Genomic DNA, 22,288 nt, shown 5'->3' on the forward strand with positions numbered 1-22,288 from the left:
AGACAATATTCTCATAACAACACTTTTCAGTTGCTTAAATTGTTTCCATATTATTTAATTAACTTAGGCATTTTTTTGCATAAATTATGTAAATAAGTACAATGTGACATGTCTTAAATCGCTTTGAATTTAATATCCAAAAAGCTGATGGAATAAGACAATATTCTCACAACAACACTTTTCAGTTGCTTAAATTGTTTCCATATTATTTAATTAACTTAGGCATTTTATGCATAAATTATGTAAATGAGTACACCAGACGTGAAATTTCGAAACATATTGATCTTTGAAATAATTTTTGCTATAAATTTTCCCTCATTGCATAAATGCTTTGCAGGGTGGGAAAAATAGCAATCGATAGTGACACTCTTTAAATATGATTATGCAAATCTAAGAGTAGGGTCTACATATGAACAGATGCAAATCGGAACAACATTGCTTACAGAAGGACTGTTTTTCCCTTGCAAACAGTACACAACTGAGGTCATGGTTAGAAAATCATTAAAAAAACACTACCACAGTGAAAGTGTGAATTCTGATTTTCATTGTATTTTGTAGGCAAGTGAGTAAGAGGCTTTTTACATCAAACGGATTATAAACTTGTGCAAATTATGAGGATGCAAGGGTATCTGCACACATTAAGAACTTACAGGCTAGCGTTAGAAACTAAGTTTGTTTCTGGAAAAAAAAAGTTAACTCAGTATACTATGAGCTACTATGGCATGGAAACTATGCTAGGAAATTTATACGCAATAACATTTTGATAAGGCAGTAATATGCAAAAATTGTCATGTGAACAATAAATGTGACCCTGCACCTCAAAACAAACAAAAAGTCGCCAGACATGAATTTTTAGTTAAGACCATATTCTGAAAGAGCAGACTTTAAGCTTTAAAATGATGTATCACTCAAATCAAATGGACTCTCCTAACCTATCTAAATATTGGAAAGAAAGCACTAACTCAGGAAAAGTGTGAACTGAGAAAAGAGGCTCTGAAGTACAGTGTCTATTCAAGCGCTTAATCTTTACCAAACCGTGCTGGCTGTGCGATGAATGGGACAAAAAAAACAGGAAGTAAACCACCAGAGTAACAACAATGAAGGGATTATCAAATTAAAGTGAAATTAGGCATGCCTCATTAACACACTCTGTCCATAATTAATGCCAACTTTCAAAGCAGTAGCATTATCCTTTCAAAAGTTATTAGAGTTGAAAATGAAGAGTGTGGACAAGGTTTTTTCAGAAATGAAAAAGGGATTCTAAAGACACACCTAATCACACTATTCTACCAAAAATGTTGGAGATAAACTGCTAAAAAAACACACTTTCCTGCCCGTTTTATGATACCAAATTTTAGCATAATGTAAAAGAAGACCCACTCTTTCAGAAAATATGAAAAAGTCAAGTTCGGCTAGGTTGACCCATTTCACTTATTTTCAGTCCTCACGCAAATTCAGTGTGGGCGACTTTATGTCACATATATAGGAGATGTTATACTTTAAGTCAAATAATCTCAGTCTCTGACTTAAAATCAGTCAATTTCAACCATAAATCAAAGCAGAAATAATATGTTCATAGGCATATAAGAGTATATTCGATGGTTTTTAAAATTACTAGGATGTGATTTGTCAACGGATCGTCACAGGCTACTGTTCACGAGAATCGTAAATGTCATATTCGTCCTGGTTGTGATTGTTTTCCTTTGGGATAATGTAACTCCCTGGCGGTCAAAAGAATGTTATATTCCACCACATCAGCAACCTGTATAGATGATCATGACCTACATGATCGTGAAGCTTTTTCAAAAAAAAAATGATTATGTTAACTGGTTTAGTGTTAAGATGTCAGAGGTTAAATTAAAAGAAATACACAGGTAAAAATGTAAATGGTAAGAATGCCAGAGGTTATACATGTGGGCATCAAAATTAACTTCCATGCGACCCATACATTAAATGTAATGATGGTGATGACTATACCATGTCACTGAATTCCATGTCCTTTCCTACTTATCAAGAAGAAACAAAAACACTTGAGAGGGGAGGGCTTATCATTTTTTCGATAATCAACAAAGGTATCACTGTCAGGTAGAACATGCACAAATATGTCCTTACTAAGTTTCATGATACCTTGATTCACATTCAAGATATGAAAAAAAAAGTGAAATATAGCACTTTCATCAGAGCTCTGACATTTTGGCAGGAAATTTCCCAGAGAATAGCCGTTAGGTAATACATGTATATAGTAAGTTTCAAGAAAAATAATACAAGCATTGCAAAAACATGCGAGGGAAATAGTGAAATTTTGAGGGCCCAATTTACCTTGATCTTTGACCCCTGACCTTTGACAAATGACCCCTAAATTCCCTAGAAAATCCCTGCCAGTACCAAGTTCCATGAAGATACCTTTAACCATTTGTGAGATACAGAGAAAAAAAGTGAAATTCTAACATTTTCACCCGAACATTGACCTTTGACCTCTTGACCTGAAACTCTCTGGAGAATCTTATTTTGGCAGTACATTGTATGCAGTCACTAAGTTTGAAGAAAGTACCTTCAGACATCGCATATGAGGAAAATAATGAAACTTTAGCATTGATCTTGAACTTTTTGACCTTTGACCTCTTGCCAATTTTACTTAAAAGCTGCTTAATCACTTGCCCCATCATACATCATCTTTGGACCAGGTTCGGTGAAATTTGCATAATCCAGTTTTGAGTTATCGCGTAATGATACAATTTCTTAAGTCGACCTTGACCATTGGTTTCTGGTACATTCGGGTATTAATATGCACAATGTGCTAATTAAGTGGTATTTGCATAGACAAATAGTGTTTTGATATTTCAAACCATTTCCTTTTGACTAAAGGAAATGCATACTACTTCCATAGTTTTCATCATAAAATGCAGTTCTTAGACTGTAAGAAAAACTTTGAAAATAATGTTTTTACTTTACTTTCTTTAGTAATTATGTAAATTAGCTGGTAATGATGGTTCAATTATTCAAATTCTTTTATCATTTGTTTCATAAAGTGTTTCTAACGGGTTATATCTATCTAGGATGAGATTTAAGGGGAGTTTCATTAAGGCTTCATTAAGGCTTTTTGTTTGTTCTGATTATCTATAGATGTGTAGGTATTGATACGCATATTATGCAAATAACAAGTTGTTTGCATAGAGACAGTTTGTCTCTTCAGATAAATCATTTACTTTTGACCCAAGGAACATCCATCCCAGGTTCAAACTTTGTACTACAAGACCCAGTGCTTAATAGTTTAGAAATTCTCTCAAAAATGCAGATTTTTGCACAATAACTTGCGTAATTATGCAAATTTTATGTTTATTTATATAGGTATGAAACCAGTTTTCGCAGGAATTGTTTCCACATACTCTATAGAATACTTCTACCAAATTAGGTATTTCCACTGGATGCACATATATTTTTAAATAATTTTTATACATAATTTTACATAAATTATGCAAATTAAAGCTTATTTGCATAGATATAGATTGTCTCTTTAGATCAAAAAATTCCAATTGTACAGAGGAACATGTGTGTCAAATAGGACATTTGTACTATAAAATGCAGCGATCACCCCTTTTTTCGCCCTTAGCAAGCCTACTAGTAATAATAGTAATAATATGGACTGTCCTCTTGGGGGATACGACATTCCTTGCCCTCACTAGAATAGTATTACCCTCGTCTTCGACTCGGGCAATACAATTCTAGTTCGGGCTTTAAATGTCGTATCCCCCTCTACGCCAGTCCATATTATATTAATATATGTATGAGTGAGTGTGTTGTGTCTACTGAAGCATTTTGTTGACAAAACGCAACAGACATGCATACAATTTGCAGATTATCGACCTTTAGACTCACTGCGAAATACGTGACTTGTAAAGGAAGAAGACTCCCTTTCCGCTTTACGTGTGATCATAAACTAATGGTTGCAACATTTTGGGTCTAAAGGTTGATTAAAGGGGTCTTGAAAGTGTTTAAGATATTCGAGACTTCGTTGCATTGCGCATAATAGACTTTGCAGAGATACAACGTAAGCAGTGATTTCACCTGAGCGACCGATTTCTTAACAATGGCTAATCAACCGACCAGCAATCCCGCTCCTACGGGCAAGGCTATCCTGTGGACGACTCCTCGCATGATCGCCATGGCTTTTACCAAGTGCCTGAGTGGTGTTCCCGGCTGCCAAATATGGATAGAGCCGTTCGGCTTCTCGTCCTTTGCCAGGGAAGAAATGAAGAAAGCAGGTATCACCGAACTACCTTGGTGCTACGATGGTCACGAGAAGGAATTCAAAGTGGCGTCTGAGAACCTCGAGAATTTCTTAAATTGCTACTTCCCTCCAGAAAGACTACCGTAAGTTAAAAAAAGACGAAATTTACGAAACACAAATGTTCGTTGGCCTAGGAATTCAGTATACTCGGAGCAAAAAGAATATTCACGTGTATTATATATACATGTATATATACCGGGTGTCCCCCCCCCCCCCCCAGAAAAAAAAAAAAAAGCGGAACGGTGGATTTGCAGTATCTTGCATTCAAAAAGTGATATATTTTTTGACATCACTAGAAAGAGCATCTTCCGGAGAAGACAATGATACCAAAATCATTACATTTGGTGCAGAACATTTTATTCTACGCCCAATACTGCAAATGCAGTCATTTTCAAATTTTGCTGGATTTTTGCAACGTATGAGCGAAGAATTTGGGTGCGACACACATTCCATACTGTCTGAAAAGCCCGTTGATCCATAACGACAAAAGATACAGCGTTCAGATTGGGCGTGCGCACACACACTCACACACTGTTTTTTCCTGGCCCGCGCTCAGTGTGAAAGCTGTATATGTTTTGTTGACATGGATCAACGGGCTTACACAATACACCGTATGGAACGCCGTTTCGCACCCAAATTCTTCGCTCATACGTCGCCAAAATCCAGTAAAATTTGAAAATGATTGCATTTACACAATTGGACGTAGAATAAACAGTTCTGCACTAAATTTAACAATTTTGGTATCATTGTCTTTTGCGGAAGATGTTCTTTCTAATGATATCAAAACATATATCACTTTTGGAACGCAAGGTACTGAAAACCACCGTTCCGCTTTTTTGGGGGGACCGGGCCCGGTATAATAGAGATAGAAATAGAGAGACGGGGAATAAATATATGTTTGTGCCTTGCTTTGTTCTGGCCTCATGCTCATGTATATTGTTTGTACTTCTTTTCCTTTTTTTGTTGTTGTTTCGCTATAGGCCGCCAATGCAGAACCAGTGCACATTTTGCTGATAGAAGATAACGTCAACAACTAAAGCTAAAATAAGAATTGAATCAATTCGTGCCTTAGTCACCACTTACATTGCGTTGCCCTGGAACGACAAAGTTACTGCATTTATTTTGAATTACATGGAGATGAAGACCGAATGGTCGTGAAGTGGCATGTATTTTCTCGATTAGGTATGCATGTACGAAATCCAATCCAATCCTTTCGCAGAATTTTCCCTGTGATTATTATCGCTGTTCTTTTGCTAAACCGTTATGACATGAAGCGCATCATGAACTTTTAATTCCTACTATAGATCTGTTAATGCTCACAAAGACCACAGGCTATATAGTTTTTGAAATTTGCTTCATTATCAGGTTTGCAAACGTGAAAAGGGCCCTGGAGGAATCCGACAGCAAGTACGTATTTGTTAAGGATGAAAGCGTGTCAATGAAAGCCGAAGATGCTAAGAAGTATCTCCCAACAAGTTATAAGCACTCTTTCTTACTGCGGCACCCTCTCTTGGTCTTTAACTCCTTCCGTAAGGCGTTGTTTGGGCAACTATCTGCCAGCAACAGCCTGAAGGATGAATCTCACAAAAGCGAAGACGTATTTGACTTGCGCCTTTACGCCCGTGACTACTACGTCGAGGACCTCTTCGAAAACCATTACAACATGTGGAAGTACGTAAAGGAAAACATCGATCCATCCCCTATGGTGATCGACGCTGCCGACCTCCTCGACCATCCCCATCAGGTGGTATCCAAATACTGTGAGTGCGTGGGTTTCCCTTACTCTGAGTCTCTGCTGAAATGGAATCCTTCTCCGGAAGTAGCCTCTGCCTGGAAGTGGCCGTCGGACACTTTGTACCGCAACAAGACTTTCGGGGGTCGATCTATGGAGAGTTCCGAGTTCATCAAAGCGCTACCTGCTCCAGCGAAGGAGCAGCTCACCGAAGACGTGGTAGAGCTCGCAGAGCAGGCGATGCCATTCTACGACGAAATGTATGGTCATCGACTGCACATTTCTGCCTAGACCGTCCCGAGTCAAACGTTATCTAGAGCTCAAGCGGATAAAATTTCAAAATCGATATTCTTGAAATAGATGTTAAAGGGATGGTATAGTATTGATTGAGATGAGGTTTCAGCAAACAATTCTAGAGAAATTCAAAGTTTATTTGATGAAAAACAGTATTGGAATTGATGTGATAAAAAACAACAACAATGTAAAACAAAACGATCTTTATAAAAAGTGGGTCCCACCTTTTATCAAGATAGCTTTCTTTGTTTTGGATATCTCAGCCATTTGAAACTAATTTTCATCAAATAAACTCTGAATTCTTGTTAGAATTATTTTTTGCTCTTACATATTTCATATCGTATTATTATAAGAAGTTTCTCGTTATCTAAAAAAAAAAAAAATCCCCCAAAAAGTTGAAAACCTGAAGTCCCATCTGACCAGGAACTATTAAACCACCCATTTATCCTAATCTGAGAGTTTTCATGGGATACACAACCTAAAAAAGAATTGTTCCACCATAATCTTTGCTTCCTTCTGATCTGGTGAAATGAAGATACAATTTTCACTGGAAGGTTATGCTCCTCAAGAAAGTTAAATCCTATATTTGTCGTTTGCCATGATTAACACCTTCAAAAGTTTGACAAGAGGGTTCTTCTGCCCCCCCCCCCCCCCCCCCCCCACGGAAGAAAGCAGTAACTGCATAGCTGCTGAGATAAATGCGATTTTGTGTTTTTTGCAGACTCTTTAAAAACACAGAAACATTCAAAAATAATTTTGTGGTATGATTATGCATCATACCTAGTTGTCTAACAATACCTAAGAAAAAATTATGTTTCCGTTATTTCTTAAATGTTATTTAGGAAAATATAGTTACTGCGGTGACTCACCCTTGATTCTGGGTAGTTTCCTCACGGAAAAAAGCAGTAACTGCAGACGGCCAGGAGTCTGCTGTTTTCCCCATGCAAAAAAGCAGTAACTGAACATGTTACATGACCATAGGAGAATTGTTACCACCACCAGCTTATAAAGTTCTTCTACTTTCTGGTTAGTGTAGATCTATAAGATCTAGGACCTAACGTTAGACCTAACGTTAGACTAGGTCTTGTCGATTGAATGGCATTCTGTGTAACAATAAGATAATTGAACTTTGAAGTGCCCGGCCTGGCCCCTGACACATGACCCTGGACTAGACAATAAAGTATCAAGTCTCTTCGTCTTAGATCCTAGTCGAACTCTGACGTTACACTTAAGTTAGACTACAGATCTATGCCCAATGTTAGTGCTAGACCTAGATATAACGTTAGATTAGGCCTAGAAATTTCTACTGACATTTTGTCTAACACTAAACAGTTAACACTAGATCTAGGCCCACTCTGTAACGTTAGATCTGGTACGCGGTAGACCTAACTTTAGGGCTTACATCTAACGTTAGACTAACGTGTTCATCTCCCTTCAATATATTTGCAGCTCACCTAGATTTTCTGGTTCTGGCCAAAGCCATGGCTGCCATGACTTTTCCTCAGCAATTCATGATAGATTTGCAGGCATGCCTGGACCGCAGAAACTGTGTGACTGCATGGTTAGCACGGCTTGTGCCGAAAGGGTGGGTTGGGTGGTGGCGCGTCGCGTTAATGGCAACACCACCCTTCGTTCAAAGCCCCCCCCCCCCCCCCCCCCGGTTTTGCCGAAAGGGTGCGTTGGGAGCGTTGGGTCGCGTCGCGTTGACTGGAACCCCACCCTTCGTCCAAAGCCCCCCCCCCCCCCCCCCGGTTTTGCCGAAAGGGTGCGTTGGTACTTTTTCTCATGTAATATTAAAAGACGAGTTTTGAATGTAAAGCTCGATGCGCCAAAAACTGTCTTGTACAAACATATTTTCTTCAGTGCACTCTTACAGCTAGCACCGCATGTTGTCAGTGAATGTGTGTGTGTGTGTGTGTGTGATGTGCGCGCGCGCACTGATACATGCAGAAAATGTGGTGGGACGGCCGTATGTATACAGTCATGACATCATCATGACGTTTAGCAGGTGTGAGGCAATCTGATGCTGTGATTGCCTTTCTACGTAGGGAATTCCCCATCTTCACACACACGCACATGATGTACATACAGAATGTGTCACATACACACACAACATTGTGCATTCAGACCATATTCAAGCTTTCTACACACAACACACACCCATACCATAACCACATACCAATCCACAGACGATCTTGACACAATCGCAAGCTACATTGTATAGAGATTTACAAATACGATCTACAATTGATAAGAAACACATTATTCATATTGGATTTCATTTGCGAAAAACATCTTCTTACCCATAAAGGTGAGCAATTCCCTCATACACATTACCAAGTTATCAGTATTGATTGAATATGATGGGTAGTCCCACATGTGCAAATTAATGTCTTTATGCTATGCATTCTTTTATGCCTACTGATATAACGAGATATCGGCTATAACGAGGAGAACGATTCGGTCCCGACCATCTCGTTATATGGAGTTTCCCCTGTAGAAGTTTGGAAGCCCCCCATCGAGTGAGAGAAAACAATCAGAATGTGATACCAAATAAACTAAAATCAGTCACACTGCTACAAAGTCACATGACCTTTTGCAAGCTGAGGTCAGTTTGCAAGAGAAATTAATGTTTTTCTTTGCAAACATACACACCTGAGAAGTATAAAATAAACAAACAAAAAAGTAACTTTCTTCAACTTTTATAACTTTTTTTTTTAATTTCAAACAAGCTAAAATCAGTCATACTGCTACCAAGTCACATGACCTTTTGCAAGCAGATATGTCGATTTGGAAGAGAAACTAAAATGTTTTGCAACATACACACCTGAGGACTATAAAGTAAAAAAAAAAGTAACTTTCTTCCTCAACTTTCACTACTTTTTTTTTCAAATGAGCTAAAATCAGTCATACTGCGTAGTTTGGAAGAGAAACTAATGTTTTTCCTTGCAAACATACACACCTGAGAAGCATAAAGTGAACAAAGTAACCTTTCTCAAGTTGTACATTGCTTCTTTTTTTAAATTCCAAATAAACTAAGAAGTCACATGAGGTTTCGTAACATGCTAGCCAGGAAGAAAAACTTCTTTTTCTCTGTGAACCAAAAGTCGTGCAAGTATTAACAAAGAAACCCCAAACAAGTTGCTATTTTACACAAACAGACGCAAATCTTGTCCAGAAGAAGTATTTTTCACACATAAGTTAAGTGGCAAAATGATCTTATAACATCCAACTTGATCACATTCACATGCTCTTCAAAATGCATACAGGTAAGAACTCAAGGAAATTAAAAACAAAAACTAAATACAAATATTCAAGCACCTAAAATGAACATCTTGCTTTAGGAACACAGCTTGATACAATATAGGCAAGAAAGTAAACAAATAGCATTCAAAAACTGTCTGTTTCTTATCTAATGTTTGATTCACATACATCACCTTGCACGTACAACATAACCTGATACTGTCCGCTGTTTTTCACACAAAAGTTGTGTTCCGCGTTCTATCGAAATGGAAATACACTGCCACATGATATGAATTTTTGCATTTGCAATGTCATCCTTGTTCAATGCGTTTTGTAATGAGATTTAAACACATCATTAATCCTCTTCCTGACAGCTACACATTTCTGAACACTGTAGGCCCTACCAGATGTAATCAATTCATGTACTTTTCAGGCACAAAATTCTGAAAATCGTCTGCAACACCCGTTTAGCATTAAGACTGGATTTTCAGCACGGGTAAAATCTGACACAGAATTACTTATGTGATCCCATGGTATGCATGGGAATGTAGACCGAGGCAATACTGTACAAATTACTTTCTGAATGGCAGATGTACCAGTCCAGTACTCCATTTCTTTGTAGTGTATTTTTCAATGCAGTCGCATTTCAATACGCACACACCAATCTGTCATATTTTCTGAAGAAAATAAACACTAGTCGACTGTATATCCAAACAACAACGATAATGGATAACTAAAACTATTCAAATGAATACCATGATACATACTTCTACATCAAGAGAAGCATAACAATTTTATAGGAAAGCGATAACTTTTCTCAGTACAGAAATTGTCTTTGGTTGTTACCTGTACTTAAGGTTTTCGCATCACAAAATGACCTGTCACTATGCATTGATAAAAAAGAAAAACAATACCAATGTTGATTGCCACAGGCAAGGTCTGATAAGCACACCTCTTCTTCAAAGTAAAATACAAGAATGGTAAACCATATACACAGGTACAAATAGTATCTGTCACACACAAAATTTGGCCTTCAAATGAAAAAATGCCCCTCATTTTCAACATCTGATTGAATCATTCACATAGTCCTTCTTACATGTGATAGCTTCTATCTGTGATCTTTATCTTGATCAAATCATGTTGAGGCCAGAAAGTAAACTTGTGGAAAAAGGATATCAATGTTGACTGCCACAGACAAGGTCTGATAAGCACACCTCTTTTTCAAAGTAAAATACAAGAATGGTAAACCATATACACAGCGTACAATTAGTATCTGTCACACACAAAATTTGGCCTTCAAATGAGAAAATGCCCCTCAATTTCAACATCTGATTAAATCATTCACATAGTCCTTCTTACATGTGGTAGCTTCTATCTGTGATCTTTATCTCGATCAAATCGTGTTGTAAACTAAAGAGGCCAGAAAGGAAACTTGTAGAAAAAGGATATCAATGTTGACTGCCACAGACAAGGTCTGATAAGCACACCTCTTTTTCAAAGTAAAATACAAGAATGGTAAACCATATACACAGGTACATTTAGTATATGTCACACACACAATTTGGCCTTCAAATGAGAAAATGCCCCTCAATTTCAACATCTGATTAAATCATTCACATAGTCCTTCTTACATGTGATAGCTTCTATCTGTGATCTTTATCTTGATCAAATCATGTTGTAAACTAAAGAGGCCAGAAAGTAAACTTGTGGAAAAAGGATATCAATGTGGACTGCCACAGACAAGGTCTGATAAGCACACCTCTTCTTCAAAGTAAAATACAAGAATGGTAAACCATATACACAGCGTACAATAGTATCTGTCACACACAAAATTTGGCCTTCAAATGAGAATATCAATGTTGACTGCCACAGACAAGGTCTGATAAGCACACCTCTTCTTCAAAGTAAAATACAAGAATGGTAAACCATAGTATCTGTCACATATAAAAGCTGTCCTTCAAATGAGAAAAGTTTAATGCCCCTCATTTTCAATATCTGATTAAATCATTCACATAGTCCTTCTTACATGTGGTAGCTTCTATCTGTGATCTTTATCTCGATCAAATCATGTTGTAAACTAAGGAGGCCAGAAAGTAAACTTGTAGCTATATTATAGCACACAAAAAGCTTTCGCTTTCGACACCAATTCCTACCAAGGTATTGTACATACATGTATTTTTGAAGGCTGGCTATGTACATGTAAGTGTATGAACAAAATGTTGGTGGCATTTGCAAAATTTCCCTCAAGAACAAAAATTTAAGCAAACCTCTCACTTCAGTTTTATTTCTTTTTTCTTTAACTATCAAACACCAATGTCCTTTAGCATAAAATCTTGGTCAGATGAGCAGTAGTCTGATTCAATATTTGTATTTAAGATTGTCCTGCAAAGCCTTTTTTTTTGTATTTATTCATCAGATTTACAAACAAATGTCTAAACAGAGGGGGTGACAAAACACAACACTTTTTCTCTATTTTCCCTCTTCTGTTTTATACATTGACTCTTTCACTTGTGCACAAAAAGGGAACAAAAAAGAATACTGTCATAATCTCCATTTCAACATTTACATCTGCTTGCCAGAGTATCTCCCTATTGTAATTTCTTCAAAGCCACATGTATGTTAATGGAAGCTTAGGCCAAAGTTGCGTAGTTTGGTGAGATGCTCTTCACAGAGCTGTTCTTTCACTTCATCATACAGTAAGATGTCCTTTATTTCAGTGATGGGATATCTCCTGCGAACACAATCCATCTTCATATGATAGTATGTAGGCACCAGGGACTGACTTCTTTTCATTTCTCCAGTGTTCTTATCCACCCACTCTCTGAAATCTAGTTTCCTTAGGATAAGGTCCCTTGGGGGAAGATTCATCTGCTCACTGAATTTCTGCATACATCCGTAGCATCTGCTGATAAGTCCAACTTTCCTCGCCACCGTAAAGGGTTGGTGAGTTTGTGGCATTCTTACTACGTTCTTGACCTCGCAAGCAGTAGTATTATTTGCTCCCCTCCTTTTTGTTGCTTGTTTCTTTCCACTACCCCGACACTGCTGCTGTAAGGCCTTGTTTACGAGACTTACTGTGGAGGCACGTTTCTTGGCATTGATTGTTACAAGAAAATCAGCTAGTACACCTCTATGCTCGGCTACTGCCAAGCAATGTTCACAAAAGAGTCTCTCATGAAAGCTGAATGACTTGCACTTCTCCTCGCAGACAAATTTTGCCATCTCTCCCTTTTGTGTCACAGTGAAGTTTGATATTTCACTGAAACACACTGTTATTTGGGGGTTGTTGGGAGCATGCACAATGTTTCCAGGTGACTGGAGAATTAGTCCAGCTTTATGCCAAACATCTTGTAGCTGTTCTGAAGTGAAGCCACATACTGAGCTCTCATCAGGTCCTATTGACAACTCTGCATGCACTTCAGGTATCAAATGAGCCTGTTGGAGGACTTCCTTGTGTTCTTCTTTTGACATGTTTCTCCATTGTACCGTTGTCTTTTGGAGATGCTTGTGCTGATGATCTAGTTTGCGTTCCCCAATACCAAGGACTGCCATTTCTAGCTCCCGGTATTTAGAAACGACGAAGTCCTGAAGACATTTTGCAAGTTCGTCCCAACCTTTCTTTCCAGAGATCCATTTGGATACCATGGCATTTATTGACTCGGCATCATTTGTTGTGAATTGCCTTGGTGGGTCTCCCAAACCTGCCTGGTTGCGCAAGGGCTTCAACATGGACGTTTTCACATCTGCAGATTTGAAGCGACGAAACCAAGTAGAAAACTCAGCTTCTCTACCGGATTCTTCTGTCTCAAGAGCATCCCATTGAGGAGCCCATGCTGCCAATTGCAGTTCGTATTCTTCCTCTGTGCTGCAATCAGCCAATCCTTCATACCTTGTACCGTCTACCTGCTCGCCATATATTGAACGTACAATCCTTCTGGCATTTCTTCTGACACCCAGTTTAGCTAGCTTAGCTTCACAGTTTCTCTTATGATGAAGCATGCAATGAAGATGGCTTGAATCCTTGAAGCTCGAGGTGGCTGCTATGCCCTTCTGAAGTGCAATCTCTCCATCTGTCCCATAGAACTGTACGCTTGTGTGCTGAAGACCTTTTGACAACTCGTTCCCAAAGTATCGGTAGGTTTCAAAATCTCTTCTCCCATGAATCAAAATTGCCCCAGGCATCAAGACTGACCTGTCATTGCTCCTGTTAACAAAGTTGTCATGCCGATAAGATGCGATTGTCAAATACATTGGCCCACAATCAAAAGTAGAGTCAAACACCAGAACTTTGCCCTTCTCACAAACGTTTCTCCGCATGTCTTCAGCTTGTTTATCTGTGTACAACACACATCTTGGCATTGATCCACTCCCCTTTTCATGACAAAATTCTACACTCTTCACAAAATCTCCTTTCAAATTCATCTTTAAAAGCTCAGAAAAATCAGAGCTCTTAGCTTTCACAGAACCATGGCGATACACCTGCTTCCTATCCCTTGGTACAGAGGCAAACGAGTGCAGGTCACTTCCTCCTTCTTTCTCATAGTAATCATCAACAACTTTCTGGGCTGAGGAGCAATGTGAAGACTTCAAGTTTTGAAGAAGTTCCTTCTTAGATCTGATATACGGTCGTTCAGAGTGTTTCTCATTACCATGGGGACTGATGATTAGCTCAGTTTTTTCACCTTTCCACTCGTATCTGACCATGCATATTGGGTGCATAGTGCCCTCCTCTGCATCATGCAGCTCATACAGCATTCTTTGAAAGTTAGGAGTGTCCCTGTGCTTATAGTACTTACGAACAAACGTGTATGTTCTACAGCTGCCAATGTCTTCGCTGGGTCCAACATTTCCATCGTTGTTGACTGTAATTCTACATTTGGCCCTACTGGGCTTTTGGTACTTCCCTGTCTCATCACAAGTAATATCTTCTGCAAAACGGAGCTGAGAAGTATCTATCAAGAAGCACAATTCTTGGTCGCAACCAACTGGCACAGAGTTGTTAACTTGCACTGATGGGAACAGCAGTGCCTTTGCTATGCGCTCACTGTCTTTGAAGAAGGTGCTCTTTTCTTTGAAGGCATGCCACTTCTGCTTGTACAATAGAGGTCCAACATTGCTGTTGACAGTTCTTGGTTGGAGTGGTGTCTGATGATCTTCCTCGTCTGCTGAATCACTTGAGATAGCAACCTCCTCAAGTTTTGGTCGCTTGAAAGTGTTGGACCGTTCAAACAAAGCAGTAGACCCAGCTGCAATGAAGACGTCATCTGGATTTCTGAAGAAAGAAAAGTATAAAATAAATACTCTTTAATTCAAACATAATATATAAACTATTACAGTAGAACTTGTAACTGGTTGTAATTGATTGAACCCACATGTTGACTACAAAAATCAGTTGTGCATATTACACGTCAAGAGTACACGCAAATACTTTTTATTAAGTAAATGTCTGGCACATTTGATTTCTGTTGTCATTGAATGCACCCGCTGAAAATTGTGCAGTCATTTAATAAACTTAAACAAACTTGGCAACTTTGACTGCAAGTACGTGTATTGCATGCAGGGCAGCATTATTCCATAGAAGGTATGGAGCATTGCATTTCTCCTCTGTATCACACCACTAAAGGTTGCATTTGGAGTGTGAAGGTATGTCACATTTGGATAAAATTTAAGCTACCAAATCATTTTTTTTTGGGGGGGGGGGGGTGGTGGTGTAGAGGAGGAGCCTTTCATTTTTTCATTTATGGTAAAATACACATACTATTCTGTCACATAAAATTCAGTTATGTTCATCAACTACCAACCAGTAGGTCCATTATGGGTGCAGACATTTCAGTACATTGCACGGCTTGGACATCAGAGGCTACTTATCATTTGCTGATTCTCATGAACTGTTTCAATGAGCACCACCGTGACCTTCAAAAATGGCCATTTTATACATTAAATCTGGGAATTTAGACATCATCCGCTTTGAAAACAATATCCCCCCTCAATGGCTTTTGAGCCTTCCCTTATCTATTAGATGACAACAAGCTGCCCCTAATTACAGATGCAAGTCTGTCGCAACGGTGCTCAATGCACCAGTTCACTTATTCTCTCATTAACATTTCAAAATGGTCCCCCCCCCCCCCCCAACGAGCGCTGCAAACATACACGGATCCACATCATACAGAGACTCCAACTCTCCCGTTTTCGACGGGAGATCTCCCGCCGAAAACCCATTTTTGCACAGTCTCCCGTTCTCCCGCTTGAGATTTAATTTCTCCCGCCCTGGCTCTGTGTCTCCCGTTGGAAAGGATTTCTTACTTATTGCTATTGTATGTTGAAGAAAATAAGCCTTCGATAGCCTAAGAGAGCATCTAGAACCCTAGGAACTTCGCGCTTTGCACACATCAATTTGGAGTCTCCCGTTTGCTAGCATTCAGGCTGGAGAATCTCCAGGTCAGAAGGTGCTTTGGGTTGGAGTCTCTGCATCATATTTTCTTAGGTTTTTAACACCTGATGTAATTAAACTAAAATAGCCATGTTTTTCTTCTTTCTTTTCAACATCAGTTTTTAGTGACAATCTCAGCAGCAGTTCTACAGACACATGTATTGTCCAATAGTTGTGACTTGTAGACAGCTCAGGCTTTTTCTATCACATCTATAGCAGCGCTGTTACATGTTATACGTCACCCCTGCCAATAATTTAAATTTAATGTGGTCACATGTGGTTGAGGTGACAAAACTGTACATATTTTATCAAACTCATCATTTGAAAATCAGCAAATACACCACATGATCATCAGGCACAGAGAGTCTCACTTCGTCAACTTACTCTTCATGAACAGTGACCCCAGATGCCCCCTCTTCTTCCTCAGAAGAGATGACTATTACCCTGAAATAGAATAAAAAGAAAGAAAATAAAATGATTCCAGTTTACTGGAGGAAAATCAAGGTAAATAGATGAAACCTTTGGCTCATCTTTCTAAAAAGTAGAAATTTAAGGCTTCCACTTCAAAAGTACATTATACATGTGGTCATGTGTCATAAGTTGGCCCCCTTCTGCATTACAAGGTGATAGCAAAAGTATACACTTCCAGATAGGAAAACAACTAACGCACTATGATGGGGACATGCCCGAGTACATGTATCCCCTGAACCCGTCACACATCCCCCATTCGGATACATTTTGTGACTGCAGCAGGGAGTCCCTAAAATTTGATTTTTCACATTATGTTTTACGGCAACTAAGTGCCAAGTTTCGTAATCTGGTAAAAGCTGGTTCTAGAATATTTCCACCAAAAAAATGTTGCCATGGTAACGAAGACTCTACCCATACCAAAAACAATAGGTGTCTTTGCCTTACCATAATGCACCTTTATACTAAGTTTGAAAATGATCCGAGAAGAACTGCAGCCAGTAGAGTGCTCTCAAGAAAATCTTTACTATTTGCACAAAAGTGCTACCATGGAAGCGATGACCCCGCCCACACCAAAAACGATAGGCTTCTTTACTTTACCTTCTAATATCACTTCTTTGTGCCAAATTTCAAGGCAATCAGGGTAAAAACAGAACATCAGAACTTTTTCTGATGCCCTTCTTTGGCAATAAAAAATGGTGTACTTTCGGAAAACTGATTTAGATCCTTACGGTGAATAACTGTCTAGGGTTTATGATCGTGTAATAATGAAAAAATCTCAAAACATAGGCAAAAATTCAAAAATATACAAGAGTAGGTGTATATTAAGTGTTACATTAGTTATTGGGTGATAAACAGTAAAGAAAAGTAAAATGGCTTTAATTTGATGCCTAATTTGTAGTCATTTGCCAAATTTTGACAAAAATCTCAACATTCTTCCAGAAATAGCACTAAAATGTGCACTTTCCCATTGACTTCGTGCAGGTGGCACCCCTGGTCTTCTAACTTTAGAATACTATAACTCCAATTCTATATATCCTACTTCAGTGAAATGTTACAGGCAAATGGCATGGTAATACAGCTTCAAAATGATACAAAATTTGTTTGAATAGCTGTAATGGTTTTGAAGAAAATCCAAAAAGTGTAAGAGCACCATCATATGGGGGGGGGGGGGGGGGGACCAGTTCATGACACATGACCACATATGTGCCAGGTTTGAAGTTCTTATCTCCAACCGTTCTTAAGTTATTGAAAGTACAGTGTATGGTCAGGTACATAATGACCCCTTTGCCCTTTGACCTCATGACCCCATGATTTCATCACATGATTGTCACCTTTAATACCAAGGAAACACTTGCTACTTTTGAAGCTCTATATCTCAAATGACTCTTTTTTTATTGCAAGTATGGTGTATTTTCAGGTATATTACGACTATGACTTGACCTTAACCTCCTAACCCCATGATCTCATCACAACATCGTCTCCTCACCGCAACTGCTATGTTTGAAGCCCTTATCTCAAACAGTTAGTAATATATCACAAGTACGGTGTATTTCCAAGTACATAAGGACAAGTAAAATTGATTAATAGTTTCTCGTCCTGATTTTTTGAAAATGAGGAGGGGGTTCCATGTTATTTGATGTGTGATATTTTTCGGATACACAAAAATGTTATTGGGTCAATCTCAACACATTTTTCACAAATTTAATTTCATTTGTACATGCACTACAGAGGCTCAAAACAAGGTGTGTAATTGCATCATATTAATGGTTTTGGTTTTTCATTGTCTATATGTCCTCATATACTTATTTACATAATTTCAGAACAGAAATATCATATAATTAAAAAAAATTGAGGCGGCCATAAAAAAAAAAAAAAAAAAAAAACGGAGGAGGGGACAAGAAGCCAGAAATCATTCTTATTTGGCCTATTGACTTCTGTGAACTTTGGACTCTTGAAAGTATGTAACTTGCAAGGTTGGATGTTACTTAAGTTATCTCGAGGTTATACATGTATACCTCGTCATCTCGTCATCAATATGATGCCATGCTTCACACCCATAGAAGCTCTTCAATTCTGTGTTTCTTTGAATCAATATTTTGTTTGCTTGTCTTTGATAAATGCTAAAAATGAGAATTTTTAATACCCACTGTTATACTGTATTCATTTATGGCACTGCCAGTTAGTATCAGACTATGTGGCAGGGCTGTCAACATTGTGAAAGTGGAGAATGGAAAGCTTAACTGAAAAGTTTACAGTAAAGACTCTACCATTGCACTGACAAAAACAAAACTTACTCGGTTGCCATGGTAGTGATGGTATCACTGATATCACTGGTGTGCTCTGGTATCACTGGTATGCTCTAATGAACTCAATCTGCCTCGGTCATGCATTCCTGTTGAAGAATCTAAAAAAAAAATGAAATAAAAAATTAAACAATGACAAGTCTAAGAGAATGTATTTGAATTACGACTGTGATAATTTTGCTAGCTTTTACTGAGAACAAGCGATGGCAGAATGTAATTGCTGTGTCTTACACACTGCCATTGGAGTGTAGAGTGGGTATATGACGTAATAAATCATCGTTTTTTGGTGAGTTTGGTTAGAGCATGAAGAGTGGTGTATAGGTCATAGCATTTGATGAAACAGAAATTGAAAACACTGCATCAGATGAGACTGTCACTGTCACTGCTGTCTGATCTGGAGAATTTGATGAGGCAAACCTTGTGCATTTATGGTGTAACATAGTCATTATAATTATATTCAGATTTGTACTGTAGGCTTTCATAAATAGTATTATGGTAGTGTGACCATATTTCACGCATGTCCTATTTTAAGTTCGCACACAGGGCAATATATCTCAAAAACTAGAAAGAATTTCGAAAATCTGATAGCACCAATTGATAGAGGGACCTCAAATTACCTAGGGTAGGGACGAAATTTTCTTTGAAATTGGGTGAGAAATTGTGAAGATATTGACAAAAAATGGGCAAATTTGCTGTTGAAGTGTTGCCCTTGACCTTTGACCCCTGATCTTTGACCCCATGAACGCTAAATTCTCTAGATAACCACTGCCAGTCAACTATGTTCCATGAAGTTTGTAGATACCTTGAACAATTTCTAAGTTACGGAGAAAAAAGTGAAGCTTTACTATTTTTACTTGACCTTTGACCTCATGACTGCAAACTTTCACCAGAGAATCTTAATTGGGTATTGCATGTATACACTAAGTTTTAAGAAAATATCTTCAGGCATTGCATAGATATGGTGGAAATAGTGAAATTTTATGTATTTGACCATAACCTTTCCAATAGACCTTTGACCTTCAGCATGTGCACCCAAAAGTTGATAGGCACACCTTCACCCCCTGATACACATACATGCCAAGGGGGTGTTTCACAAAGCCGTTCTTAAGTTAAGAAGGACTTAAGTGCGACTGGTGATCAGTTCTTGTGCTGAATTATTGAGAATATAGGTATACAGCACACAAGGACTGATTACCAGTCGCACTTAAGTCCTTCTTAACTTTAAGAACGGCTTTGTGAAACACCCCCCAAGTTTCATTAGGATACCTCAAAAGGTTTTTTAGTTACGCTGTCCACAAAATTCATTACGGACAGAAGGACGGACGGACGGACGGACGGAAGGACGGACAGACAACCCGAAAACATAATGCCTCCGGCACCACTTCGTGGCGACGGCGGAGGCATAAAAATAAGAAATACCTTTCTGTACTATAAAACTTAGGTGTTAATGAAGTCACACACACCCACACCTATGTCATGATAATGATAATGATAATGAATAACATTTATATAGCGCTTAATACTGATGTTTCTAAGCGCATCAAATCGGGGAAAAATAATATATGTGACCCTGCACCTCAAAACAAACAAAAAGTCGCCAGACATGAATTTTTAGTTAAGACCATATTCTGAAAGAGCAGACTTTAAGCTTTAAAATGATGTATAACTCAAATCACATGGACTCTCCTAACCTATCTAAATATTGCAAAGAAAGCACAAACTCAGGAAAAGTGTGAACTGAGAAAAGAGGCTCTCAAGTACAGTGTCTATTCAAGCGCTTAATCTTTACCAAACCGTGCTGGCTGTGCGATGAATGGGACAAAAAACAGGAAGTAAACCACCAGAGTAACAACAATGAAGGGATTATCAGATTAAACTAAAATTAAGCATGCCTCATTAACACATTCTGTCCATAATTAATGCCAACTTTCAAAGCAGTAGCACTATCCTTTCAAAAGTTATTAGAGTTGAAAGTGAAGAGTGTGGACAAGGTTTTTCAGAAATGAAAAAGGGATTCTAAAGACACACCTAATTACACTATTCTACAAAAAATATTCGAGATAAACTGCTAAAAAAACACACTTTCCTGCCCGTTTTATGATCCCAAATTTTAGCATAATGTAAAAGAAGACCCACTCTTTCACAAAATATGAAAAAGTCAAGTTCGGCTAGGTTGACCCATTTCACTTATTTTCAGTCCTCACGCAAAATCAGTGTGTGCGACTTTATGTTCGTTTTGAGGTGCACGGTCACATATATAACGTAAAAACAAAATACAGCATTATGTACATGTACATATTATGATAACGACAGCAACAACAACAACAGCAAAATTAAGGTTGTGTAAACAGATGAGTTTTCAACAATGACTTAAACCTATCAACATTTTCAGCGTTACGAATATAAAAAGGGAGTTCATTCCAAAGAAGTGGGGAAATAACTGAAAAGGCCCTATCACCATAACGTGTACAGGTGCGGGGACCACGTGATAATTGGAGAGCGGAGGAAGAACGAAGAGAACGGGTTGAAGTGGAGGAGCGGAAGGAAATTAAATCTTTAAGATAAGATGGGGCAAGATTATTACATATCTTGTAAACAATAAGGAGGATTTTAAAAGTGATACGTTGATGGATGGGGAGCCAGTGGAGGGATTGGAAAACTGGAGTAATGTGGTCAGATCTTTTTGTAAGGGTCACAAGCCTAGCAGCTGTATTTTGAATTCTTTGAAGTGGTGCAGTACTTGAAGCAGGGAGACCAACAAGAAGGGAATTGCAGTAGTCAAGATGAGAGGAAACAAATGCGTGAATGAGACGTTCCGTGGAAGACTGATCCAATAATTTACGTATTTTACCAATTTTACAAATACCCCAAGCAGCAGAACGACATGAATTCTTAATATGTTGTTGAAAGTTCAGATGCTTATCTACAATAACTCCGAGATCTCTGACGGACTGAGAGATGGGGATAGTACTATCTTCAAAGGAAAATTCTGTTAGAGAGCTACCCCGCCTGAACTGAGAATGAACATATAAAAATTCCGATTTAACACAATTCAATTTCAAATAATTATCGTGAGACCATTGCTTGATATCATCAACGCATCTACTAAGCTTGCAGAGTGCTTCGACTTGGGTATTTGGTTGTATGATTATGTAGATTTGAGTATCGTCGGCATACATAACATGTAAAATATCGTTATGAGAGTTGATTACTGAAGACAGAGGGGCTGTGTATAGAAGAAATAGTAAAGGACCAACCACAGACCCCTGGGGGACACCATGTCTAAGAGGGAACGACTGAGAAAATGCACCGTTCACAGTAACCATCTGGTGGCGGTCGTGTAAGTAAGATGCAATCCATCTCAAAACTGTTCCCGTTAGACCAAAATTAGTCTCCAATCTGTTAAGGAGAATTTCATGATTGATAGTATCAAACGCAGCAGAATAATCTAAAAGCAGAAGAGCAACTTCATGGCCTTTGTCTACTGCTAAGAGGAGATCATTGAGTACCTTCAATAAGGCGGTTTC

The 22,288-nt window shown here is 38.4% G+C and overlaps 2 protein-coding genes across 2 annotated transcripts; one reads left to right on the forward strand and one right to left on the reverse strand.

The window, feature by feature from the left end:
* The first annotated feature begins 3,876 nt into the window (after window positions 1-3,876).
* LOC139723082 (uncharacterized) lies at window positions 3,877-6,960 on the forward strand. The gene is made up of 2 exons (XM_071634352.1): window positions 3,877-4,371; window positions 5,654-6,960. The coding sequence occupies exons 1-2, from the start codon at window positions 4,088-4,090 to the stop codon at window positions 6,309-6,311; spliced, it is 942 nt and encodes a 313-aa protein (XP_071490453.1). The 5' UTR covers window positions 3,877-4,087; the 3' UTR covers window positions 6,312-6,960.
* Window positions 6,961-12,176: 5,216 nt separating this feature from the next.
* Window positions 12,177-18,862, reverse strand: LOC139723016 (uncharacterized). The gene is made up of 3 exons (XM_071634294.1): window positions 18,753-18,862; window positions 16,372-16,431; window positions 12,177-14,829 (listed from the first exon to the last, which is right to left on the reverse strand). The coding sequence occupies exons 1-3, from the start codon at window positions 18,761-18,763 to the stop codon at window positions 12,177-12,179; spliced, it is 2,724 nt and encodes a 907-aa protein (XP_071490395.1). The 5' UTR covers window positions 18,764-18,862.
* Between the last annotated feature and the right edge of the window lie 3,426 nt (window positions 18,863-22,288).

This window comes from Diadema antillarum, unplaced genomic scaffold (genome assembly GCF_040938485.1).
Source record: "Diadema antillarum isolate AM-2024a unplaced genomic scaffold, OU_Dant_1.0 scf00000180, whole genome shotgun sequence".
In the NCBI taxonomy this organism is placed as follows: domain Eukaryota; kingdom Metazoa; phylum Echinodermata; class Echinoidea; order Diadematoida; family Diadematidae; genus Diadema; species Diadema antillarum.